Source organism: Canis lupus, chromosome 15, assembly GCF_003254725.2.
Source record: "Canis lupus dingo isolate Sandy chromosome 15, ASM325472v2, whole genome shotgun sequence".
Taxonomy (NCBI): domain Eukaryota; kingdom Metazoa; phylum Chordata; class Mammalia; order Carnivora; family Canidae; genus Canis; species Canis lupus.
Window position 1 is genome coordinate 10,503,747 of NC_064257.1, and position 27,988 is coordinate 10,531,734.

General features: G+C 33.8%; 1 protein-coding gene across 5 annotated transcripts in view; it reads left to right on the forward strand.

The window, feature by feature from the left end:
- Nucleotides 1-27,988, forward strand: part of FAF1 (Fas associated factor 1) — a 460,703-nt gene that overhangs the window by 257,111 nt on the left and 175,604 nt on the right. For all 5 annotated transcript variants that reach the window (XM_025420121.3, XM_025420122.3, XM_049094402.1 and 2 more), the window contains one exon: nucleotides 10,173-10,259. In XM_025420121.3, coding sequence (XP_025275906.1) covers nucleotides 10,173-10,259 — 87 coding nt within the window. The remainder of the gene's footprint in view (nucleotides 1-10,172; nucleotides 10,260-27,988) is intronic.

Genomic DNA, 27,988 nt, shown 5'->3' on the forward strand with positions numbered 1-27,988 from the left:
GCCTTAACAGTGAAATCTTTGGGTTGGGATTATAACTGCCTTAATTAAAACCCAGTTGTATAGAGCTTCTGAGCATTGGCAGCATCAGTCCTTATTAGGGTTTGGTGTCCAGTATTAGACTTTAGTTTATAGTGTCAATTCATTTTGATAAGTTTTAATTAAATTGTCATTTGGAACAAGTTTCCAACTCTATCTCATTCATCTAAAATTAACAAGGTATGTGATTATGGTGTCCATCCTCTTATTACAATTTTGCTCTTAGTCAAGGCAGCTACTTTCCTTAAGATATCCTCCCTGCCCTCCCATATATCTCTTGAAGAGAGTAATACTGAAAGCTGATCTTGGAAAGTAGCAAGTTAGAATAGGAAAACCTAATTGGACGCACTTCTAAATATCACTCAGGGCTACTCTCTTTGGAGGAGATTACTTAATATTTTGGGAAGGAGAGAGGTTAAATAGGTTGTCTCTGGTGTCTTGGTTAAGCAGAGTGAAGGGAAATGTAACTCTCCTGACTCCAGGGCCCCAAATGCAAACACTGGCCTAGTGTTCCCAAACTTTCTCCTTGATGTGGATGACTTGAATGGTTTATTTTCACTTGATGAGCCACACCCCCAGGCCACTTTAGTATTCATGGCAGACCCCAACACTAAGTCCTTTTGTTGTCTTTGTTTTTTGCATTTTTTTGTTAACAAGAAAAGATAAAATTATAAGAGACCTGATTATAGACCGAGCTTCCATTGCTGATGGTTCCCACCACTTTTTTCAGCATCTCAGAGAAAGGCAAAGGCCTGGATGGGCAACAGAAAGCAGCAAAGCAAACATAAACATCATGTCTGAGCATCAGTGTGGTGCTACCAGAATGGATAAAAGATACACAGTCTTTATCGAAATGTAAAGATGGGTCTTTGCCCAAAACAGTATGATTGGCAGCATTATAAATTTGAAGTTTGCTATAGAAGGAAGTTTGCTATAGAAGGAATGATCTTTTCTTTAAAAAAAAAATTTTTTTTTTTAAGGAAAGAATAAATGAATTAAGAACTTTAAAAATCTGCATTATCATTCTGATTTAGACTAACTGAATGACATTTGGGCAAGTAGTTTAATTTCTGTGTGTATGTGTGTGTGTGTGTGTGTGAGAGAGAGAGAGAGAGAGAGAGAGAGAGAGAGAGGGATAAAAATTTAAAAGAAAATGCAATTCTATAAAAAAAAAATTGGTAGGATAGATTAATGGCATTGCCCTACAATTTTACATTAAAACCTGTAGAGGTTGTAACTAAAACAAATTCTTGACCATATTTTCACTTGTTCAAATCAAAAGCATAAAAGAGGGGTTGGCAAGAGTGCCCAACTGTTGAGAGAAGAAAAAGTAGAATAAGGTAGGGCATAATATACTGTATATTGGCAAAGTAGAAGAAGCAGGCCCATAGTGTGAATGTCCTCATATTCTTTTGTTCTAGGCAGAACTCTTACATTAGCATAGGGTGGAAACTCAGAAGGCTTTGAGCAAAAGTTTATAAGAGAAAGAGCCTTTGCTACCTCTCACTTTATAGTTTATTTACTGTTTTAACAGTTCTCCTTTTGCTTTGATTTATTTTCCTTGAAAATTTTTTATCTTGCTATTTCTTCCCCAGCTGTGTGTGACACCAGGAACTGCCCTCTTACTGTGAAGGCCACATTCAATTGTTGAAACAATAACAAGTTGCTACTTGATCTGGCAGTTGTCATTCCTCTATAGTACTTAAAAGTACACACTTAAAAATCTGTGTTGTCATTCATCTATAGTACTTAAAAGTACACACTTAAAAATCTACTGTTTGTAACTTGCTCTGCATTGCCTGGTGCAGTACAACAGGTGTGAAAAGGTTCTCTTGGTCTCATTCAGAGTAAGTAAGACTTAGAATTTCAGAGAACTAAATTAAATCCTTATCTCACCTTTTATTAACTGGAGTCACGTCACCTCAGGTAAATTATTTACTGTCCTTGAGCTCCAATTTGTAAAATGAAGATAATATGTAAATGTTGTTTGTGAGGATGATATGTTAACATAAAGCCTAGTTCTTGATTTATAGAAGATACTCAGTAAATGTTCACTTGCTTCTCTTTCCTTCCCCTTTCCTTTGTTCAGGGTTACTTATAATTAGTAGCACAGCTGAAATGAAAACTAGGTTGTTCTGTCTGACTCAAAGGGCATGTGTTTACTTTGAATAAAAACAAAACAAAATTCTTATTACAGAATAAAAATGTAGAAAAGATAAAAAGAAAATAAAAATGTGTCATAACCCCATGATACAGAGGGAACAAATTTTATCTCTACTATATATCTTTTTTCTGTATGCACACATACATAATGTATAATATAATATACACATAAGTATATGTATATATAGATGTAATTTAATAACAAGAAGAAATGTACATAATTTTGTAACCTGGTTTTTCTTTAATATGTACTTTTTTTTTTTAAGATTTTATTTATTCACGAGAGACACAGAGAGGCTGAGATGTAGACAGAGGGAGAAGCAGGCTCCTCTAAGGGAGCCCAGTGCAGGACTTGATCCCTGGACCCGGGATCATGCACTGAGGCACCCAGGAGTCCCTAATATGTACCAACTTTTAATGTTAGTAAATATTCTTCTACATCAAGAACAGCAAACTTTTGCTGTAAAGGGCTGAATAATAAATATCTTAGGCTTTGCAGGCCATACAACCTCTGTTACAACTACTCAGCTCTGCCATCATGGTAGTTCAGAAGTAGCCACAGATCATATATAAACAAATGGAAGTGATGGTGTTCTAATACAACTTTATTTACAAATATAACAGACTAAATTTGGCCTCTGGGCTGTGCTTTGCTGACTCTGGTTCTACATCAGCATTTTAATGGACGAAGTATATTTTGTTTATTTAATTATTTATTTAATTATACTACTATTGAATATTAATTGTGCCAATTTTGTATATGTCTGATGATAGATAAGGTGCAATGAATATCCTTGTATTTAAATATTTGGTTTTACACATATCCTTGAGATTAACTTATACATTAACTGCTTCTGACATATCAGATTGTCTGCTAAAATTCAGACTTAAAAATCAAAACATTTCTGATGTACAGGTTTTTCTCAATTTACATAACCTCTGAAGTAATACATAAAATTGAACCTTATAAAATGGTTAAGTTAAAGTAAAACTCCTAAAAATGTTCTTATGATTGTTTCAGTTATTTCTAAGATTGACTCGACTTAATTGGTATTTTCTGTTGTGGAAGTAATTTTAAATCAATTGATTTACTTTATTTTAAAAGCGAAACTTTAAGAGCATATTTTGAGGAACCTGATATATTCATTGAAGATATTAAAAAACATTTGTATCTATTAGACCATTAAATAGTTGGAAAAACTTTGCTCTCTTACTGTTTCCATAAAGTATAGATAGGAGATATCGCCCTGTAGGACAAGGTCTTGACTGACTGATAATGAGGTTAACCTCTTGCTATTTTTCCTTTGGGTCTTGTTCCAGCTTGCCTAAGAGAGTGACAAAAAAACAAAACAAAACAAAAAACTGTTTAGCTTTTCATTTGTTTCAAGCATGGTTCTCTGATGTTTAGGAATATTTTCCAATTCAGCTGATGGATACAGATATCTTCCAAGTTTGTTTTTTTATTGTGACCAATAGATCATTTATTGTGGATTTGGAGTTTTACTGTATTGCCCAAATATATAGTATAGCCGGAAAGCAATCGCACTTAAACTTAAGACAGAAAAACAGAAGAATAACACAGATTTTCAATGATAATGTCTCAGTTATTTCAGTGCTATAAAGTCTGTAGTAAAGAGGTAGTCGGGTATCTCATTAATTTCTTAAACTAACAATGATCACTTTGTCATTCAAATAAAATTATAGCATGTCTAGAATTTCAGTAACAAATCATTATTAATCACGTTTATTCTCAAAAATGATTGTCTACATTAGGCACAAATTCAAAGAACTTTAGAATGAATATACTAGAGAGGCATACTTACCTGGAAAAGCCTATGATTCATACATCCTAAAACAGTGCTTCTTAAACTTTGGCATAGTAAGAATTATCAAAAGAGCTCATTAAAACACAGAATGCTAGGCTCCAGAGTTTCCAACACACTAGGACTGGGACAGGTCCTCCAAATTTTCATTTTTAGTTTTCAGAAAATATTAATACTTTACTCCAGGTACCACACTTTGAGAACCGTGTTGTAGAAAAATAATTATTCTATTGTTGTTTATGGTTTCAACTTCTGCAACTGCATAATTTCTCTAAACATCTTTTTCCAGAAAGCTCTTCAAATTCAGCATCTTTCCATTTGTGAAATATACTCAGCCTTACTCATCTATAGGCATTTTCCTAGCACGGTAGGAATTCTCTTTTAAAATCTAGGCTTAACCTTTAGATAAAGATACGAATTTATTTTAATAAATTTATGATCATTAGTTCATGTTTCTAATGACAGTATTAAATCTTATCCTTGGCAGGTTTTCAGGATTGCTAAAGTCCATTTCCAAGTATATGCACTCAAATGCATTTCCATATTTGATTAGCTTTATTGTCATCATTCCCAGTAATCTCTTAAAATGCCAATTGTCAAACTTCTTTACTGACAAGTAAGAGGTGGAATAAGTTTTTTAAGGATGGTATACAGAACAAAACTTAGTTACAGTTGTTGGAATGAAGAATTCAGTTAGAGCCAAAAGATGTTTTAAAGAGCAGAATACAGTCAGTTCAAAGCCTGATTGAAAGCAACTTCAGTTTTATAGTTTTCTTCAAACAACATCTTCATTGTTTTCTGGAAAGATGGTATTTGAGAAAAAGAAATGTCTTGAGTTACTGTTTTTATGAGGAGAGAATTGCTGAGTCTTTTAAATGGTTAATGAGAAGAAGTAATAGTTAAACACTTGGAGCATTGATTTCTGATTTGAATTCTTCAACACAGGCCAGCCCTGAGGGAAGAGGGAAAAAAGCTTGCTAATTAACATTTGATTACTGATGCCACCTTCTCATTCCCCTTGCACCATCCGGTTTCAAGTGTTTTTGTTCAGGAAGGATTTTTAGAAGGGTTTTAACTTGCATCTTAGTAAAACAAATCCATCTGCAAGTGCAGTGAGTATATAATATGTTTAAAAAAGAAGAAGAAAAAGGAAAGTCCTTAGATATGAAGTATGTGTTCAAAACCCAGTCTGGATCAGGAATGATTGGTTTCTTAACTATAAGCCTTTCAGAACACCAAAGATTGCTAGGAAACTGGAAGGAAGCCTAGTCTGTATGCCTTATTTTGATTTAAACACCCCCACACAAAAACTTATTTGTTCAGTGCAGTTATTATTTAGCAAACTCCTAGCCAGAGCATCATTTGATAGTGTGAAGTACTTGGAGTTCAGAATTTGATATAATTAAAATTTGGATAAGCTCAGGTTCTAATAGGACCAAAGGCCTTTTTCTTCTAAGATTGGTAAGAGAATAAGATAGATGTCTGTTTCAGGATGCTTTTGAGTAAGGGTTGTAATTTGCCATAGTATTCTTAATTCAGAAAATTTAGGAATTAGAATGCTCATAAACTGATAGCTATTCTAATCCCATGACAATTAAGTATTTTGTTTCTTTTTTTTTTTTGCTATATTAAGATGTTTGATATATGAAGAGCCCTGAGCCAGATTTCAAAAATTTTAAAGATGTTGACATAAATTAATAGAACTTTACAACTGTATCACTTAGCTAATAGTATTCTGGCAAAACCATAGCCTCACTGATAACATTTGGTTGATGGAATAGTTATTTGAGAAACCAACATGACCAGCTTTATTTTTAAATGAGAACTCATGAGAGGAAACTGTTATTTAGCCTTTTAAAAAAATTTAGACTTTTTAGTGTAATAAAAAGCAAAAGCTAAGACTTTTCTCATCTAAGAAAAAAATTCACCTAATGCTCATTACAAATCTGTATTTCTTATCTGAAATTATTTGCAATTTTCCTTTTTGATGTATTAACTCTACTATTTTTCTTCCATGTTCTAACATTAAATGATTATAAACTTGCCCACATTACTTGCTTGTTACAGTTAGCTCTTCTTTTCCTGTTTCTATGATTAACTCCAGTAGTATCATAGAATTTTAGAATTTTGAAAATCAGAAGTGATCTTGTTTTATGCTCTTCTAATACTGAATAAATTAAGTCTCAGAGAGATTCCACCAACTTGCCCACCAAAACAGCAGAGCAAAATTAGGCCTACAAATCTAGTTTCTCCTCTCATTATTCCATAATACCTCAAACCTTGTGCCTTTTCTACTGTCAGAATCTGCTTTCACTTGGATAATACTGAAATGACATTTAAAGTTCCCTGAAATGTTTTTCAGTAGTTTGATCATCATTTAGCATGCAAAGAATGATTTTATTAAGGCTAACAAGTTTCTACTAAGTTTTTTTATATATATATTTCATTTTGAATAGCTATAAACAACTCATTTGAGGCTAATCTGAACCTCAAAATTTAGCTTTTAGCTTTTGAACATAACTTCCTAAGAATTTTTTTCCAAGAAATTCTGGTAAAATTTAACTTAAAAAATAAAATCATTTGAAAATTTATGGAACTTAAAAGAAACCTTTATTGGAGATGAAGATCTTATTTATATAATTTTATACTGAACAGGTCATAATAAAATGGTCTTTTCCCCAGTGCTGTGTTTATCACTGAAAATTCCACATAAGGAAATATGAGGTTTGAAGTAGAGAGCATTGCTTAGCTTTTTACGTTAATTATAGTGTAATAAACAGATGTTTATTAATTATAAAAAGCAAATAAATTAGTAATATTAATCCTATACTATTTCAAATTAATATGATTTTTTGTCTTAGTCACAAATAATGGTCTCATCTGAAGCAATGGGAAGAATTGAAACTAATCTTTTAGAAAATCTACAAAACAAACTGAAAAGTCTGTTGTTAATCTAGAATGCTTGATCCATATACAGTATAGTTTGCAACATAACTTTATTGTTCACTGGTAATCAAAGCGTTTATTAAATTTCTTCGGAACTAATTGAAACATTTGCATAGTTTAGCAGCCTGAAATCTCATAGATTTAGAGCTTAATGCATAACCAGAGTTGAAAGATTCAGCATGATATTGAACCAATGCTGATCAAAGAAAATGTGTAAGACAAAAAGGCCCTTAGGAAATGTTACCCTATGAAGTGCCACTTGTCCTTAACTGGAGTTTAACACAAATCTCTGAAGATAAAACTCCATCAGAAGTAGCACAATAATGGCAGCTGGGCATGCCAGCTACAACATACTAGCCTGTGTGTGTGTTCTTTCTGTCTCTTAAGTACTGTCAAATCTCTGAAATCAGTCTCTCAGTTTCTCTCTCTTCCTGCCCAGCCCCTTTCGCCTTCTTTCTTCCCTTTAATCCTACCTTTCTCCTCCCAGCATCTCAGTCTTCTTTCTGTTTCTCCTTCCTTCTTCCCTCTCTTTATTCTTCATTTGATTCATGATGACCTTAAATTCATCTGCATCATTTTATACACAGCTATATTTTGTTATTCAGGTTTCCTACAATACTAATTTTTTAAAAGAATCATTTTTACTTTTGTGTACATTTGGGATTTTTTCCTTCTCTGCAAGATTGTGACGTAAAATTTTAATTAAGTAAAACTGTCAATGAAGATAATGGAATTTGAATATCTCCATCAGTAAAACCATCACTCATTTTGTACTTTTGCTATTGTGTCACTTATCTGTCTTTCATATGATGGTAAAATATGCCTATGGTTACAGCATTGATAAAATATAGAATTATTTTTGAAAGACTAGTTTGTTTTCACCTAAATTGTTGTTTAGTGATTGTGGTTTAACACACGATTCTTTTCACTTAATCTCAGAAACTGTCAATTTAGTTTTTCCATTGGAACAATCCAACATTAGCCAATTGCTTTGCCTAATATGCTTTACGTTGTACTGTCTCAGCCAAGTTCTGTCCCCATTAACCAGTTTATTCTATGACAAGTTGCTTAACAGATGTCATTCTGGGAAGAACAATGAAGCCAAATACTTGTGCAATGGCTAACATTACTCTAACTTTGATCACTTTTGTTCAGCACATCAGTCTGGCGTTGTGCTTTATACCAACATAACACTATAGCCAGAACATGCTTTTCAGGCTTAGAATAGCACAGGAATGTTATTCAATTCAGTGCAGTTGCAGATGAGTTAATGGAAGAAGAAAAATACTGTTTATTTCATAATACCATATTGTTGTGTTTTGGAATTAAGGTGGAATTTAAAGAATCCCACTCCAGAGTTATTTGTTTATATACCCAACACATAGTATTTGTATATACTCTTCAAGGCTGGGGTAGGCTTGCCACCTTTCTAACAGATGTAAATATTTGTCTTGCCTTTCTTTTTTCACCCCAAAAAATAGCCGATGAAGCTTGGGTATATCTTGACAACATAATTCAACATAATTCAAGGGAATTTTTTTGTTGAGACCTAAAGTCTCCTCATACTCCCTTTTCTGACCTTTCCCTTTCTTTTATTAATATAATGCTTTGAGTTTATGGAACACTTTTCTCCTTAAGAGCACTAGTGTTTAGCATGACAGAGTAGTTTGGCTAGTGGAAGTGGTCAGAAGTTTGCCCTCTGCATTTGGTTAAATTGTTGAGTTGGTAATAATTAATGAAAATTTCCAAACTTAATAAAACTGACCATAAACAAAATACTGCATGGTAGACTGGCCCTTGCTAAGACCCTCTGAAGAAAAGCTGTTTGTTTGAATTGAGTGGGGATCAAGCCATGCCCCCAAGCTCCTCAGTTCTCACTTACTTAGTCTTTTTTCACAGGTGTACATTAGAGATAAAAAATAGATTGAGTTCCATGTTTTGTTTTGTTTTCTTTTTTCTTCTTTTCTTTTCTTTTCTTTTCTCTTTTCTTTTCTTTTCTTTTCTTTTCTTTTCTTTTCTTTCTTTTCTTTCTTTTCTTTTCTTCTTTTCCTTTTCCACAGTGAATATATATCTCTGTTTCACTGGAAGGATAACTTAGATGTGTTTATGTCTAATAAACAGTAATGTGATACAAGATGCTGTAATTGGACAACATGATACTTTAGGATTCTGCATTTTTAAAACATGAATGAATACTGCTTGTTTTCCATATCGAAGTGGCATCATAGAACGGATTATGTGCAACATTTCAATATTAGCTTTACTTGTTACAGTCAAGGGTAATCCTGTAACTAACCGGAAGAGTTAGTTTAAGATGAGTGATCTCTCAATTCATAGGACTTGTTATTTTTTAAAATTTGTACATTCAGAATGAAATAGAATTTCTGTATCCTATTTATAAGTAAAGCTGAAGACAGATATGACACCTCTTAATTACTGGGTAACATAGAGTTTAACCTTCCAACACTTTATTTGGAGAAATTACTTGCCTCCTGTCCTTTTAAAATGAAAGGTATAATGTTGCTGGTTGAGAGTAGTAGTTTTTCATCTTTAACAGTATTTTGAAAGGTATCATTACTCTATTTTCAGGAAGAGCCTAAATAGTATGTTAACAGATGGTTTTTAGCTAATAATCTGTTGAAATAATTTTTAATTTAGAGTAATATCAAAGAAATAATCTTGTGCTGCTTTATTAAGTTTTTATATCTTTGAAACTTACAGCAAATAATATAGTTTCAGGCTTTTCCTCCTGCCCTCTCCAAAAAATGAAACAAAACAAACAAAAACTACCATCTTCTCTCTCTCCCACATAGAAACTTGAGGTACATCTTTTGTTTATTGCACATCTTGAGTCATTTAAAAACTTAATAGATTATTAACATTTATAATTATAGTCTATCATAGATGAACTGTGTACCTAAAGATTTCTGACTGAAAAGAAGCTTAAAGTCATCCCGGAATATAAAAACAATCGGTAGAGGGAGATGTTTCTTGAACCTTCATTTCATCTAGCCTTCATTGAGGATCTCTGCTTTCAAATTTGGTTTAGAATTTTTCACAAAATTTTTCTGACTTTTGTTTTCCGAGTTTCAAATTTTGGTTTCAAATCCAGAAGAGAAAAGGAAAAGGAAATACATCATGTAAGTGGCAATGATCCTAAGTCATATGGAAACCTTATTTTAATTGTGCTTTTTCTTTGTGTAGGTAAAGAGAAATGTGTATGACCTTACGAGTATCCCCGTTCGCCATCAATTATGGGAGGGCTGGCCAACTTCTGCCACAGATGACTCGGTAAGTGACAGTTGAGTTATCAGTTTTTTATTCTCTTCTCTCTTTTGCCACTTTCAGTCTAATTGGCTCTGATAATAAGCAGAATCAAATGTGTTGAATGCTCCATTGAAAGAACCTTATAAATCAAATAATGTGAAAATAAGGAGTTGTGATAATTTGAATTCACTTGCAAAGCAGATATCATAAACCAAGTATATCAACATTCTTTTGGTAATAATGTAGTATCAATATCAGGAGTTTGATATTGCTTGCTTTCACTTAATTTTTTTCCTTGATGGGAAGAATATATTTAGACGTTCCTAGTGAAATATCCCAAGGACAAAATTTTTTTTCCCTAAATTATAAATGTCTCAAAATCAACCTAATCATTAGATTTAATTTTAAAACTACATTTCCCATAGTCAGTTGATACCTTTTTAAAAAGTTAATTTTTACAGAAATATTAATGGCTCTTCTTAAATATACCCATAATTTTCATCACCATTAAAAGCTAGAGAAAAGATTTAGTCTGTCATATTTACCTATTGTTAAATCTATTTACAATGATTATCCTATTATAAATTTTGAAACCTTTCCTATCTCTTCTCTGTTTGCAGTGATTATTCTTTTCCAAGAAAGAATAATTTTATCATATAAGGAGGCCAGCTGAAATTATATTTTGGCCACTTTTACCCATAATCTTTTTCTAACTAGATACCCTTTAAAAGAAAAAAAAAAAAAAGGAAAAATTGAGAATGTTTCAAGAATGTTGACATTAAGTCCACTGTTTGTAATAAATAGGGCTAAAAAGAAATTGAGACTTTGTGAACACCTTTTAATAATAAACACCCACATACGATTATAGCTAAGAAGTGAATTACCTTTTTGTATTTTCTAGTAAATACTATGTTTCTATCTGGATAATAATTACTCATTCTCTTTCAGCATAACTGTGATACATTTTATGGAAGATAGAAACATTTTTAAACAATTTATGTAGATGATATCTGTGTCTAAATTACTCCACGATTTAAACACTGTGCTTTTGGAAAATGCATTATAGGTTATAAAACTTTAAAAATAATCAGAAGATAGAGGAACATTTTTTTTTTTAAGTGAACCTTTCAGGAAAAAAATTATTTATGTATAGGCACATTTATTTCTAAGCAACTGATCTTAATGTTGATATAGTAAATCATTAGGATTATTGGCTGGTTGTCCATGGCTAACTGGCAGGGCTGTGGTTGTTGGTTTTAGTTTGGATTTTTTTTTTTCCCTGTTGGAAAAAACTTTACACATGTGACAGAAAATGTGCTACATTTATTTTTACAAAAATAAGAATAATGTTCATAAATGATAGCCTTCTGTTTATCTGGGGAGACGTGGAGAAACCAGAAATGTTCTTAGCATTGTCTAATAATCTGCTACAAGAAATAATAACATTAATAGAAGAAAATAAGATCTGAGCATGTCATTTAAAATCTCTGAGCTTTAGTTATCTCACTAATTTGCAGTACTGTTATGCGGATGATTAGTGTTTATGTATATATATACACATAACATGTATATATTGTACCTGGCTCATAGTAGACACTCAATAAATGAGTCACTATTACAATTAATATTAACATAATACTAGCTCACGTAAGTATCACATGCAAGAATTGGCTGGGTTATATAAATGAAATGGAATTTGAGATTTGCTTCAGAATAACTTGTGGAAAAAAATAACATGTGGAGTTGGTACAGTAAGTAGATAGGCAAATCCATATTAGCCATGTGTTGATAATTGTCAAAGCTGGATGATGTGTAAATTCAATTTATTATACTGTTTTCTCAACTTTTGTATATATTTGAAATTTCCTATAATACAAAGTTTAAAGCAAAAATAATTTTAAGAACATAAGGTGATTTAGTCCAGAAATGTGAGACTTCATAGGGTTTCAAAAGCTTTGAGACCCCATACTTGAAGATGCCAGATTGAAATAAGCTTTTCAGATGCAAGTTCCAAGAGTGATAAGTAAACTTAGTGAAAAATTCAGTGCTGAATTCTTTTGCAGCATTGTGCCTTATACGTTTTAGGTGTTAAAAAATTAAACTGAGTTGACAGTCTTTTATGAGGCCCATGTTCTAATGATTGTTAGAACATTTAATTTTTTACCAGAGTTCTAATGGAATTTCATTCCCTATAGGAGAATATGGAAAGCAGCTTAAACTCACCATATTCGAGACTATAATACTGCCTGGTACTGTATCTAAGTCACAGCTAACACAAGCGGGAATCTCCATTAAGAGACTTGATTCTTTTTGCCTCATTATTCATATTTGCACCTTGTCCCAGAACCTGTGAAGTGATGCCTGCCCACACCTCCCCAGAGCAAATGTTGCCACATTGGCAGGATGTTGCCTTGAGCTGCATGATTTGATACAACAAAGATGTTTAGGGCCAGGCTGCCTTTAACTGGTGCCATAGCAGATCCACTAGCTCCAGTATTTAGGTTTTGGCAAAAATGGCTTATAACTGTAGTCTTCTAAGGAGATCCCAGCCAAAGAAATGTCATGAAACCTTTCTTTCATTAGGATTATAAAAACTCATAAATCTGGTGCTTGTAATCTATATTGTTGCAGGCACTGGTGTTTTTTACTTATTTAAATCACTCAAGTGGAGGCATCTGCTACAAAACAAGATCGTCCTCACAGCTTAGGGCATGAATTGGGTACAGCTGAGAAATGTCAGCTGTGTAAACAGCCTGAAATGTGTTACCAACAAAAATATAATTAATTTCTTTCCAAGACAGTGTGCCATAACTTAATACTTAGAATGGTTTAACTTTCAGAGAAAGCACCTGAACATCTTCTTCCCAGTGCCAGAGTAGAGGATTGATTATAAAGGTCATTAAAAGTGAGGTTAGTTTGCACTTTTCCTGCTCAATTGCAGATATTTGTGTGGCTTTGAATATATAGTAACTTTAGATACTGGTGGCTTCCATGAATTTATGGGAATATCTTAGATCAAGAATTTAATGGATTTGAGATGATGCAAGTGTTCTAAAATTAGATTGTGACGAGGTTGCATAACTCTAAATTTGATAAAAATCATTGAACACTTAAAAATGAGTAAATTTTATGGAATGTAAATTATACCTCAAAAGCTATTTTTTAAAAAGTTAATGGAGAGAACTAGATTAAAATGCTTTCTTCATTTACATTTTTATGTTGCATGAGAAATTTTTTGCAATAACACAGGAGATGTTTTCTTTAGCGTACTCTCATTAACCTTTGACTTAGCAAACGGGACAAAGAAATAGACTTCTTATAATTAGATTCTTGAATAATCTTGAGTCTCTTACCAACTTGATAGACTACACTCTTTTGACATTTTCAATGCTTCTCAGTGAAGCCAACAATCATTTAAAACATTGTTGTCCCATCTCCCTTCAGAGTTGAAATATTTTCTTTGCTTGTAGTTGTACTCTAATGGGGTATGGGATACTGTATGAATTGTCAATAACTCTTTCAGTTCCTTTTGCACTCTTTCACCAGGGAAATAGGTATCTAAAGCTGCACCAGTAGGGGAATGTTTTCATGCTGTGACAGTTCAGCTGTGAGAACAAGGAGTTGCAAGTAGGCGAAATCTCATTTTACACTTTAACAAGGACGCTCTTGGTTTCCAGAGAGTAGAAATAATTTTAACACTGAATTATGCCTAGACACCTCATTTATTATAATGCAGACAATTTGAATATATGTAGGTTTTAAAATTCCAAGTTTTAATAATACTTATAGAAAGGAAGAAAAGTCCTTCTGTTTTTGTTTTTAATTTTTAATAGTTTAATGTATTTTAATAGAAAACTTATAGGAATGGCACAGAAAGACAACAGTAAAAACATGTACTTGCATGTAGGACAACTCAGAAAAGTATAGTGAATGGAAAGGATCTACTGTATGATAAAAATGCTACAGACACCATTTAGTTAAGCCATCAATACGAAGTTTACTTGTTTTAAAAAAATCCAAATGTTTGCATTGTGCAGAAAAATTTAACAGGTTTATTTATCATTCTTGTTATAAAGTTGAACTGCTGAAACTTGTTTACTGAAATATTTTGACTTGCATTAATGCTTTATGTCCCTGCATTTATATTAAAAATTCACACACAAATGAAAATGGAAAAACTGCCAATACCTGATTTGTGTCCCCTATTTTTCCACTTGCAGTCATATGCTTAGGTATCTTTTGACCCGATGGAAAAACCTTTGTAACATTCTCAATTAACAATAACAGGAAGAAGAGAAATTCTATTTATTAAAGAATGAAATGTTTTCCATCATAGTGTATTCTTAAGCACATTCTCCGTATGTGCAGCATACTAGCTTTTGGCATAATTGTTACACATTTGGCATGGATAGCACACCCATTGATGTTTTCAGAAAGGCCCACCAGATAGGCTTCACTTGCTTCCTGCAAACCACCAATACCTGCACTCCAGAGGCACAGATCCGTTTTGAAGTCCTGAGTAATTTATTACACCAGCCACTGGAAAGGAAGTTTGCGAATCAGAAAGTTCAGCAGACTTCTGATAACTTCTAATTTCACTGAATACCACAGTACCAGGCCTGTAACAATTAGGTTTCTTCGCCCCTCCAATAGAGAGTACATTCTCGCTAGCAGCTTTTATATCCAGTTGCTTCCTCAGTGCTTTAGCACTGGTGGATTTGCAGGCATTCTGCTTTATGGGAGACTTACTTACCCCCCTTCTCCTTCAGATGGAGCTGGGTGAGATAGAGGTGGCACAGTAGTGGCTGTGAATATAATTTAATCCTTCAGGTTTAATACTTTTTTATTGTGTGCCTTTTTTTCTTTTGAGTTTATTAGTGGACTTCTGTGGTTCCATCATTGGCTAAAGGACTGCTAACTCAGAATTTAAGAAATGAAGAATTTTATTTTTATTTTTTTAAGATTTATTTACTTGAGGGAGAGAAAGAGAGAGCAAGCAGGGGGAGGAGCAGAAGGAGAGAGAATCTTCAAGCAGACCCCCTATTGAGTGTAGAGCCTGATGTAGGGCTCAGTCTGAGGACCTTGAGATCATAACCTGGACCAAAATCAGGGTCTGACACTCAACTAACTGAGCCACCCAGGTGCCTCTTGAGAAATTAGAAATTTTAGAATCAGTTCTTTAAGCATGTGTTAGGAATCACAAAGCTGCTTATTAAATACTTTCATGTTGAAAATGAGATCATTTGTAAGCAGAATCATTACACAATGATTTTTAATAACATAAAGTAAAAACCACACACACTCCTCCTTCCTTTTTGTAGTTTTAAAAGAATTTGTGAATGTAGATATGTTATTGACTTTGATCCTTCTGATAGGAACCATTTTCTTATGTAACTTCTCCCTGATGGACTAGATTTGGCAGGTGTCAAATGATGAACACTCCCTTGCCACTGGATCCCTCCCCTCCACTTTATAGGAGCTGCTGTCAGAATAGACTCTCACAGTTACTACATACTTACTACACTGTAGTTACCTACTAAGTAAACTCATAAGCCTCTTTATGTCATTCCATCCATTGTTGCAGAATTAACATTTCTGAAGTACAGAATGAATCACATTCAGCCTTGCTTACTTATCTTCAATGGCAGCCCAATACTTGTTGATTTATGTGCAGATTTTTACGCTGGTACTCAAACCCCTTCATTCTTTGCTCTGAAATTTCTCTTCCAGGTTTATTTTCCCATATAGGCACAGAAAAATGCTCAATAAATATTTCTTGAATAAATGATTGAATATGATAACATATATCTCAGCTTATGCTAACTACTCATTTTTTGCTACTGAAATATACATGACGTTCTTTCCTACTCTGTACCTGTTAATCATACTGTTCCCTCCACCTGGAATACCTACAACAATTATTTCCTTCCTCCGAGACTTTTCTTTAAAAAACTGCTTATGCCTCTTCCCATGCCACCTTCTCCAACCCTTCTTAGAAATTAGTTTATATTTCTGGTCTAATTTTTTAAAGATTTATTTATTTATTTGAGAGAGAGGGCATACATGCATGGGAGAGAGGGATGATAGAGGGAGAGAACCTCCAAGCAGACTCCCTGCCTAGCACAAAGCCTGACACAGGGCTCGATCCCATAACCTATGAGATCACGACCTGAGCTGAAACCAGGAGTTGGACACTTAACTGACTGAGCCACCCAGGTGCCCCTCTGTTTTTCTCTATAAGTTATTTTAATTTTTCCTCATTTTGTTCTTTCCTTCCTTCATTTCTCTCACTTGGCTCTGAATAACCACAAACAATTAACATCTCTGGGTGTCAATCTCTGTAACTATAGAATACAGATAATTACTCCTAGAGGTGTTGTGAAGATGGAGTCAGTAGTTATAAATACAGTTACTCCAAAGTTTATTTAGAAGATTAAAGTAGTCAATACTAGATAATATCTGACATAGTTAACCTTTGGCTGTTACTGTTTTTTAAATCCATCTATCTGTTCATTCACTTGACATTTGTAGAACTTTTATAGGCCAGTAACCATGCTGGCACTGAAAGTTGCAAGAATAAAGTCCTGTTCTTCAGGTTCATTCCTTAGGGATTGCAAAATAACAGTGTGAGACAAATGTATAAGTGATGACAATTAAAGTTTATGTAAATACAGAGGGATCATTGAAGAGGGAGCAACCAGTTTTGCTGACACGAGTGGTGAGAAAATGACTTCCCAGAGAAAGGGATATATGATTGCATTTTAATTTATATTCTTGTGTTCCTCTCTTTTATAAATTCTAAAAATTGAGAGTAAGAACTGTCTTCCTCATCTTTGTATGACCTATAAGGATTAAACATAGTGTTTTATACAGTCACTCATTTGAATTATTCAAAGCTCCACTAAGTTGACATCTATGACAACAACTAAACAATGACTTTATATGATTATAATAACTTGATAAACTGAGAATTGGGTTTATTTTCTTTCTAATAAAAATTAAATTATCAAAACTCAATATTTTCTTTAGTGACAAATAGAATAACATAGTTGGGGAAGGGGGGGCCAGGATGACACCAAGCTGATTTGTACCAGTGTGTGCATGTGTGTGTGTCAGAGCAAGGCAACCCAAGTTCATTGAATCCCCATATTGCTATTATTTGGGTAAGTTACTTAAGATACGAATTTTTGTTTCCTCATCTGCAAAATGAGGATGATATTGACATGCTTGAAAGTCTATTGTGAAGATTAAATGTATTAACATAACAGGTTGAAACATATGAAATTGCCACTTTTTAAGAACAAAATGGTTGAATATTAACAATTTCATATGGTTTTACCTAGCAGGTAAAGCACATAGTGTAATGCAGGGTTTGGCAACTATAACTGTCAGCCCAAATCCCACTCAACATCTATTTTTATAAATAATGATTTATTGGAACACAGTCACACTCATTTGTATATAGCTTCTTTTACTCATCCTACACAGGGATATGTGGTTGCAACAAAACCACATGGCCACAGAGCCTAAAATATCTACTGTTTGGACCTTTACAGAAAAAGTTTGCCAACCCCTGGTGTAATGTCTGGTATTTAGTAGGCATTCAACAAACATTAACTCCTTTTCCCTTGAGTAAGCACCTTCTTTATATCACATACGCATGCAGAATCAGAAGCATTCTTTGGGTAGCTTCAGGGTCATTTTTATGCTATTTAAATTACTTTGTTGACCTGTCCTAGGTCTGACAAATTTAGGCAATCTATAGATAATGTTGCTTCTAATGGTGGTGAGTCTCCATAGCTTCAGAGCGTTCATTGCCCCCTTGTCAACATATAGAGTCTTTTTTTGTTTTTTAACATATAGAGTCTTTTACAAATAACACAGGCAAAGACTAAACAGCCAGAAAGAAAAGCTTTGAAAGCAGAAGAAAGTTTAATTTTAAAAGGAATGAAAAGTTGTGAAATGGTCTATACCCTGAACAGAGAGAGTGAGAAATTCGGGAGGGTAGATGAAACATTCAAGGGACATATTAGGGCAAACACATGGAAGCAAGACAACCCCCAACAGGAAATTTACAAGCACTATATGATCTGATGCTATGAATCTTGATTTCAGTCTATTAAAATCCCAAACCTGTAGACTACTGCTTCTGCCCATGGAAAGGTAACTGCTATGAAAATATTCTTCCTTCTATAAACAACTAAAAGACTGGATAAAATATGTGATATAACTATTTTCAGATGTTAGACAGCAGGTAGTGCTGGACTCTGAAGAAAGAAACAAATGAGCCCTATGGTCTTACATTCTGCCTGGAGGCAATATCTGGATCCCAGAATAGGAAGAAGAAACTAACCAGAACCTGCATATTTTATTGAGTTTGAAGAGACAATGTGTTTAGGGAAGTCAAGACAGCTAGACTTTTTGCAAGGTAGAGTACTTGCAAAGGAAAAACATCTAGGAATCTACATAGTGTTATACCTCTGGTATTTAGCTGAATACCAATCTGTGCATGCATAGGGTGAAATTCCAGGAGGCTGGACAAAGAACAACTTCTAGGAAAAAGAACAACTGAGAACTGTAAGGCAAACAAATCTCAGAGCTCACACAGAACTGGGAATAGTTTGAGTTCCCACCAGCCATCATAGAGACAACTCAGTGACTGTATACGTGGGGCATTCAGGAATTACCCACCAGAAGTGTCACTCCTTAATAGAGTGAATAAACAAGCCATAGGGTAAAGACTACTCTAAGACTGAAGTTTTATACACTTAAAAACAACCTTCAAAAGGAACAAGTTGATTAACAAATAACTGCCACTAAGAAACAGAGTCCAGAACCAGTCAAAAGTTAACTATACGTATAAACAACAGGGAAACCTAACCCACAATCAGGAGAGAAATTAGTCAAAAGAAATAGATCTAGAAGTGACTTAGATAATGAAATTAGTACATAGGGACTTCAGCTATTATAAATATTATGAATATGCTCAAGGATTTAAAAACATGAACTTACTGAGGAGGGGAGAATATATAAAGAATATATAAAATGGAATAACATCATTCTAGAGATAATATAATACCTGAAATGACAGTTTTACTGGATGGCTTAATGGCAGATTACAAACTGCCAAAGGAAAGACCAGTGAACTTAATATGTAACAATAGAAACTATCTAAATTGAAGCACAGAGAGAAAAAAAGACAATGAATGAACAAAGTGTCAGTGACCTCTAAGGCAAAATCAAGCAGTCTAACATACATGCAATTGAAATCCTAAAGGGAGAGAAAAGATCGGGGAAGGAGGTCAAGACAAAAAAATACTTCAGGAAATAATCTCTCAAGTTTTTCCATAGTTAATGGAAACTATAAAATTTTTAGATCCAAAAAGCTCAACGAACTCCATTAAGAGGAAACACAAAGATTTCTACACTAAGGAATATCATTATCAAATTGCTGAAAACAAGTGATAAAGAGAAATAAATTTCAAGGCAGAAAGAATAAAAAAACAAATATAGACTCTTCAGATTTCTCATCAGAAACAGTGCAAACCAAAAAGCAGTGGGATGACATTTTTAAAGTACTGAAAGTTTAAAAAAATGACAACTTAGAATTATATATCAGGTGAAAATAATCTTTCAAAACTGAAGGAAAAATACTTTTTTAAAAATAAAAACTGAGAGAATTTGGTGCTAGCAAACTTGCACTATAAAAAATATTGAGGGAAATTCTTTAGGCAAGAGGAAGATGACACCAGAATGCTAAAATGTGGTTTCATATAAAAGACATTTTTCCTTCTGTTTTTCATTTCTTTAAAAGATAACTATTTAAAGAAAAAATGTTAATTGACTTTTGGATATATGTAGAAATAAAATATATGACAATAGCATGAAAGACAGAATAGAATTGTACTGTTGTAGGGTTACTTCTTATACATGAAGTGATATAATAAATTGAAGATAGTCTATTATACTAAAGATGCATATTGTATATTTAGAGCAACTAATAAAAAAACAAAAAATGTAGTTAATAAACTATTAAGAGAGATTAAAGAACTCTAAAAACATTTTCCAGAATAAGTTAGGAAAAAGGAAAAAAATGGGATATGTACAAAACAAATAGCAAGATGAAAGATTTAAATCCAACCACATTATAATTACAGTAAATATAAATGGTCTGTACATTAAAGGGCAGAAGATTATCAAACTGAGTGTTAAAAAGCAAGACTCAACTAACTATATTGTCTATAAGAAACATACTTTAAATGTGACAGTAATAAGTTAGACATAAATGAAATGGGAAAATATTTGTAAACACTAACATAAGCTATAATGACTAGATTAACATCAAAGTACAGGGCAGCCCTGGTGTCTCAGCAGTTTTAGCACCGCCTTCGGCTTAGGGCATGATCCAGGATTGAGTCCCACGTTGGGCTCCCTTCATGGATCCTGCTTCTCCCTCTGCCTATGTTCTGCCTCTCTCTGTCTCTGTCTCTGTCTCTGTCTCTGTCTCTCATGAATAAATAAAATCTTAAAAAAAAAAAATCAAAGTACAGCATAAAAAATATTACCAGGACTAAAAAGAGAAATTTCATAGTGATTGAAAGGGCAGTTCAAGAAGATATAACAATCTTGAATATGTATTCACGTAACAATAGTTTCAAAATGAATAAAATAAAAACTGACAAGACCAAAAGAATGACAGGTTCACAATTATACCTAGAGATTTCACATTGCTTTCTCAGCCATTACAGGAAGATGGCAGATAAGGGTATAGAAGATTTGAGCAACACTTTTAACCAACTTGACCAAGTCTTAATAAATTTTAGAGGACTGCAATCAAGTATATCATATCTAACCAAAACAAAATTAAATAGCATATTTTGTAATTTATGGAATTTGTAATTTATATAAGTTATCTTTATTCTTATACACAGTGTTTAGTAGTTTGTTTTTTTGTATGTCCAATATAATCAACAAAAAAAGCTACTAAATGTTTCAAGTGAAGTTAACAAGGAGAGCCTATAATATTAATATACCAAAAAAGCAAACAAAAAACACTAAAATTACTATATAGCACCAAATAAAATTTTGTAAATAGAGTTTTTGAAATATTATACTATTCATGATTCCACCCCAAAACATGAAATATTTACCGATAAATCTAACTAAATATATGTAAGATCTTGGAGATATTGTAGGTTTGGTTCCAAACCACAGCAGTAAAACAAATATTGCAATAAAGTGAGTCAAATGAATTTTTTGTTTCCTATTGCACATGAAAGTTAATTTATGTCATACGGTAGTCTGTTATGTGTGCAATAGCATTTTGTCTAAAAATCAATGTACATACCTTAATTTAAAAATACTTTATTACTGAAAGATGCTAACCATCATGTGAGCTTTCAGTAAGTTATAATCTTTTTGCTGGTGGAGGATCTTGCCTTGATTTCAATGACAGCTGATTGGTGGTTGCAGAAGATTGAGGTGGCTGTGGCAATTGGTTAAAATAAGACAATAAAATTTGATGTATACTGATTGAGTCTTTCTTTCATGGATGATCTCTTTATATCATGCCATACTGTTAGATAGCATTTTATCCACAGTAGAACTTCTTTCAAAATTGGAGTGAATCCTCTCAAATCATGCTGTTGCTTTATTAGATAAGTTTATGTAGTATTCTAAATCTTTTGTTGTCATTTTAACAATCTTCATATCATCTTCACCAGTTGATTCCTTCTCAAGATACCATTTTCTTGTTCATCCATAAAAAGCAGCTCCTCATCTGTTCAAGTTTTATCATCAGATTGTAGCCATTCAGTCACAATTTCAGACTCCAATTCTAATTCTAGTTCTCTTGCTCTTTCCACCCCATCTGCAGTTTCTCCTTCCTCCACTGAAGTCTTGAACCCCTCAGTCTTCCATGAGGTTTGGAATCAACTTTTTCCAAGCTCTTGTTCATGTTGATATTTTGACTTCTTCATGAATCAGGAATGCTCTTAATGGTTTCTAGAATGGTTAATTCTTTCCAGAACGTACTTAATCTGTTTTGCCTAGATCTCTCAGATGAATCACTATTTGTGGCAGCAATAGCCTTAAAAAATGGATTTCTTAGATGATAAAACTTGAAAGTCAAAAGAAATTCTTGACCCATGGGCTACAGAATAGATGCTGTGTTAGCAGGCATGAAAAGGACATTACTCTTGTACATCTCCATCAGAGCTCTTAGGTGGCCAGGAACATTGTCAATGAGCCAGTAGTATTTTGAAAGAAATCTTTTTTTTTTCTGAGCAGCAGGTCTCAACAGTGGGCTTAAAATAAATACTCAGTAAACCATGTTGTTAACAGATGTGCTCTCATGTAGGCTTTGTTTGATTTAAAGAGCACAGACAGAGAAGATTTAGTGTAATTCCTAAGGGCCCTAAGATTTTCAGAAGGGTAAAGGAGCATGGACTTCAACTTAAAGTCACCAGCTGCATTAGCCTCTTGCAAGACTCAGCCTGTCCATTGCACAAGCTTTACAGCCAAGCATTGACTTCTCCTCTCTAGCTATGAAAGACTTAGATGGCATCTTCTTCCAATAAAAGGCTGTTTAGTTTACATTGAAAATCTTGTTTAGTGCAGCTACCTTCATTAATTATTTTAGCTAGAGCTTCTAGATAATCTGTTGCAGTTTCTACATCAGCACTTGCTGCTTCACCTTGCAATTTCATTTTATGGAGATGGCTTCTTTCCTTCAGCCTCACAAACTCACTTATGCTGACTTCAAATTTTTCTTCTGCAGCTTCTTCGCCTCTCTTAGTCTTCACAGAATTGAAGAGAGTTAGGGTCTTGCTCTGGGTTAGGTTTTGACTTCAGGGAATGTTGTCGCTAGTGTGATCTTTCATCTGGACCACTCAAACTTTCACCATATCAGCAATAAGGCTGTTTCACTTCCTATCATTCACCATGTGTTCACTGGAGTAACATTTTTAGTTTCCTTCAAGAATTGTCCCTTTGCATTCACAACTTGGCTAACTGGCGCAAGAGGCATAGTTTTCAATCTATCTTGGCTTTCAACATGTCTTCCTTACTAAGCTTAATCATTTGTAGCTTTTAATTTAAAGTGAGAAACATGGAACTCTTGCTTTCACTTGAACATTCAGGGCCCATTGTAGGATTATTAATTGGTGTAATTTCAATATTGTGTCTCAGAATAGGGAAGCCTGTGGAGAGCAAGAGAGATAGGGAAAAGCTGATTGGTAGAGCAATCAGAATATACATAACATTTAAGTTCACTGTCTTATTAGGGTGTGGTTCATGGTCCCCTAAAACAATTACAATTGTAACATCAAAGATCACTGATCATATATAACCCTAACAATGATAATAATAATGGAAAAGTTGGAAATACTGCAAGAATTACCAAAATGCAACAGAGACAAAAAGTGAGAAACTATTATTGGAAAAATGGCATCAGTAGACTTGCTCACTGAAGAATTACCACAAACCTTCATTTGTTAAAAAAAAATAAAAAAAAAAAACCAACCCACCACCACCAGCAACAAAAAACACCCCAGAATTATCTGTTAAGTGCAATAAAATGAAGCACAATAAGATGAGTTATGCCTATAAGGTCCTAGAAGTGGAGAATTTCATGGTCGTAGATTGGACCTAAATAAGGTGGTTTTTCTCCCCACACTAATCTGTGAATTTAATGCATTCCCAATCAGAATCTCAATAGCTTTTTTGGGGAAGAAATTGGCAAGTCAATTCTAAAATTTATATAGAAATATGAAGGACCTAGGATTCCTAAAGCAGTTTTGAAAAAGAACAAAGTTGGAGGACTTACATTGCCTGATTTCCAAAAAAATGCGGTACTCAAGACAATGTGATACGTAGTATTTGTGTAAAGATAGTCATATAGATCAATGGATAAAATAAAGCATTCAGGAATAGGTCTTTATCTGTGGGTGTGGGTGTGTCTGTGTCATCAATCAGTTTTGTACAAAGATACCAAAATAGTGCAATGGAGAAAGGATGGTCTTCTTTAAAACAAACGGTGATTTCAGTAAGGACAGCTTCAACCATACACAAGAAAAAAAAATTTTTTTTTTGCCATACACAAGAATTACCTTGAAATGGATCATAGATCTAAATGCAAAAGTTAAACTGTAAAACTGGTAGAAGAAAATACAGAAAATCTTTTAAGGCCTGAGGGTAGGCAAAAATTTCTTAGAACACTAGAATCCCTCACCATAAAAGAAAAAGGTTAGCTGACCTCATCACAGTTTGCAGCTTTTGCTCTTCAGTAGATAAAATTTAGGAATAAAAGGAACAGCAGTCAAAGACTAGGATAAAATATTTGCAAAACATATATTTGGCAAAGGCCCTGCATCCAGGTTATATAAAGAAGTCTTAACAACTAAATAATAATACAAGGGAATTTTGGGAAGTGATAGATATTTTTGGTATTTCAATTGTGGTGGTGGTTACAATAGTTTGTATATATGTCAAAACTCCTTGAACTGTACACTTAAAATGAGTACATTTTATTACAGGTGACTGGGCCTCAATAAGTGATTTTTTCCTAAGTAATTTTTTTTTTTTTTTGAGAGGGGAAGGGAATGGTGGGAGAGGGGCAAAGGAAGAGGGGAGAGAGAGAGAGAGAGAGAATGTTAAGCAGGCTCATGCCCTATGCAGAGCTCGACACAGGGCTCGATCTCACAACCCTGGGATTGTGACCTGACCTGAAATCAAGAGTTAGTCGTTTAGCTCACTGACCCCACTCGAGTGTCTGTTTTATTTTTTAATAGTGGATTATGATGAATATGTTGATTTAAAACTATAACTGATAAATGAGAAGGCAAAATGCAGAACCAGTGTTCAACTCCAAATCTGTTCCCTCCCTGATGCCATGTACTTAATCTTGTACCATGCTATTATATGTTCCATGTTTCCCAAAATAGTTTCAATTTTTAAATATCCAGTCAAATTTTTTCCAGAATTGAAGTAATACTGGTTTGAGGTGTTAACAATTATTCAATAAAAGGCAGAAACAGAGAAACAAAATTTGTCTTTATTTTCTTTTATTAGATTCGCATTTATGTGCCTCTGAGTATAATTGAATTTTAGATATTCACTGTAGCACTTTGGTTTTATATGTGTTCTTGCATAGGAACCATATGATTAATGTGGCAGGGAATGTGCAACAATACTCTATTTTGCTACCCATAGTTACTTAGTATAGTACTAGGTAAACATATTAAGAGATACTTACATAGAGATTTTTAGTTTACAAAGCATATCTCATATACATGATCTCATTTGAGCCAAGTCCCTAGATTATAAGTAAATAATTTTTTATAGAAATAGTGTACAGAAGAATACAGTTGGTATTACTGTAGATTTTCCTTAGTGTTACTCCAAACCACTTTTTCCTTCTAACTAGCTCTAGAGTAGTTGTAAATAACTTCTATGTTTACAAAAACCTTTCTCTATAAGACTATGAACTCTGTGAGGGCAGGAGGCAGATTTTATTCATCTTTGTGTCTCAAGTGCCTAGCATAACCCCTGGTACAAAGTAAACAGTAAATGTTTCTTGTATTTATATTAAATGTAATTCTGGAAAGTCAAGTGATTGGCTCTAAACTGCAATAAAACTTGCTAGCCTAGTATTCTAATACATATTACTACTTTTCTTCAGAGGTTCCCTGCTCTTTTTCAAGAAACCAAGCTCTTTTCCTCTGTTACTAAGGAAGATCTTACTGGAACCCTTGTACTTGACCCTATTCTATAACTGAGAAACGGAAGGTTGTTTATAATACATATGTGCACTACTTAATCTCTGGCATTTGTGTTTGCAAGTTAACATGCTGTCTATTGCATTTGAACAGCTGTAACATATGTGATGAGATTCCTTAATAAGTCATTTTCTTGAGCAATAGAAATATGAATCTGGAGAATGGCATTCCCAGCTTGTTAAGTTGTGCTTTTAGACTCTTGGGTTTTAAACAATCAGTTGCCTATAATTCTCTGTTTGAGAAAGGTAGTGAAGAGAGTATTGTAACCTGTTTCAGAGCTAGTAGAGATTCCATGGCATTTTTTAATGTGCAAAGAAAAAGGCTGTTTGCAACTGTGTTCAATTGGCTAAATTCCTTTAAATTTTCAAACAGAAAGAGAAGGATTAAAATGAAAATTTATGCATGATAAGTAGCTTTTTGAGTTCAAGGTCACTTAATCAATAGTCGTATCAGTTGCTAGCCCACATCATGACATTGTTTAATATTCTACATGTATAATAGGGTTTTTTTTTTTATAAATATCTACAAGAGATTGTTGGTACTGATTGTTCCCACAGTCAATGAAATCTTTTTGTTCTTTTATTTTGTTTGTTGACAGTTGTGATCAACACGGAATGAACTGCTTTACAGTTTATTACTTTCAAAGTACAAATTTGAATGCTGTGGATTCAGATGTATAAAAGAGATAAAATTACAGACAGCTTTGAGTGGCAGTTACATATCAAACCTCACGGGGTTTTGACAGGCAACGAATATCGTTATTAGACGCTTTTTCCATAATTGCTGACATTTATCCAGTGTTTCACAGTATTTGCTAATGTATTAATGCAGTCAATCTCTGAGAGGCTGCACATGCCTTTTTAGCCCTGGCTTTTATAGGATTCTGAAATTCATAGACCCACAGATACTTATTCCCTGCTGGTTGCCGTAGTGACAGAGCTCAGAGATAAGCCAAGACAGAGCCCTTTTGTGATTGCTTTTCAGGTGACATTCAGCGGCAGCTTGAGTAGAGTGTCCTTTTATAGTTCCTGTAATTCAGAAAATGATAACAGCTTTCTGCTGCTTAGAAGGGAAGTCTGTGGACTGCTCCCGGTGGGATTTCAGTTTGCTGTGCCACTTCATACCAACACCAGCCTGATAAAGTTCTTATTATTGTGGAGATTTCAAAGTGCAAGGGGATGGAATTAATTATGACAGGTTAGAAAATACAGGACTGATGCTACAAATAAAACTTTAAAGAACCAATATGTGTTTTCCAACTATATGTAACAAATTAATTTGGATATTTTAAACTATTAGTGATGATATAGTTAGGCCTTGCTAAGTAAATAAATGCAAGTGACTTCTAAGTTGTTGGTGAACCATGCTAGCTGTTCCATCTCAAAGTTTAGAAGTTATCTTTCATTTCTGTGTATCATTTTCTCATTTTAAAACCATTGCCTCGGGATCCCTGGGTGGCACAGCGATTTGGCACCTGCCTTTGGCCCAGGGCGCGATCCTGGAGACCCGGGATCGAGTCCCACGTCGGGCTCCCGGTACATGGAGCCTGCTTCTCCCTCTGCCTATGTCTCTGCCTCTCTCTCTCTCTCTCTCTCTGTGACTATCATAAATAAATTTAAAAAAAAATTAAAAAAAATAATAATTCTGAAACCATTGCCTCAACATCTTGCTGTTTTAGAAGCAAAGAGCTATATTTGGATAGTGTCAGGGTTATTTTACTTTCTTTTCAGTATTCTCAGCAGTGGAATAATTAAAAATGAATGTGTTATGAATAGCAGCTTATATAAATTGCTTCAAGTTCAGAAGACAACACTGTGATGATAGAGAGTGGTGGTATGGGAAAGGGGTGGGCAGATCAAGGAATCACTGGAGAAAATAGAATCTTACTTGGTAAGAACATAGATGTCCTAAGAAGCCATGTTTTTTCCATAGACTCTGGAAGCTAAGAGAGTTAATAGTCTTAATTCTAGAAGAAGG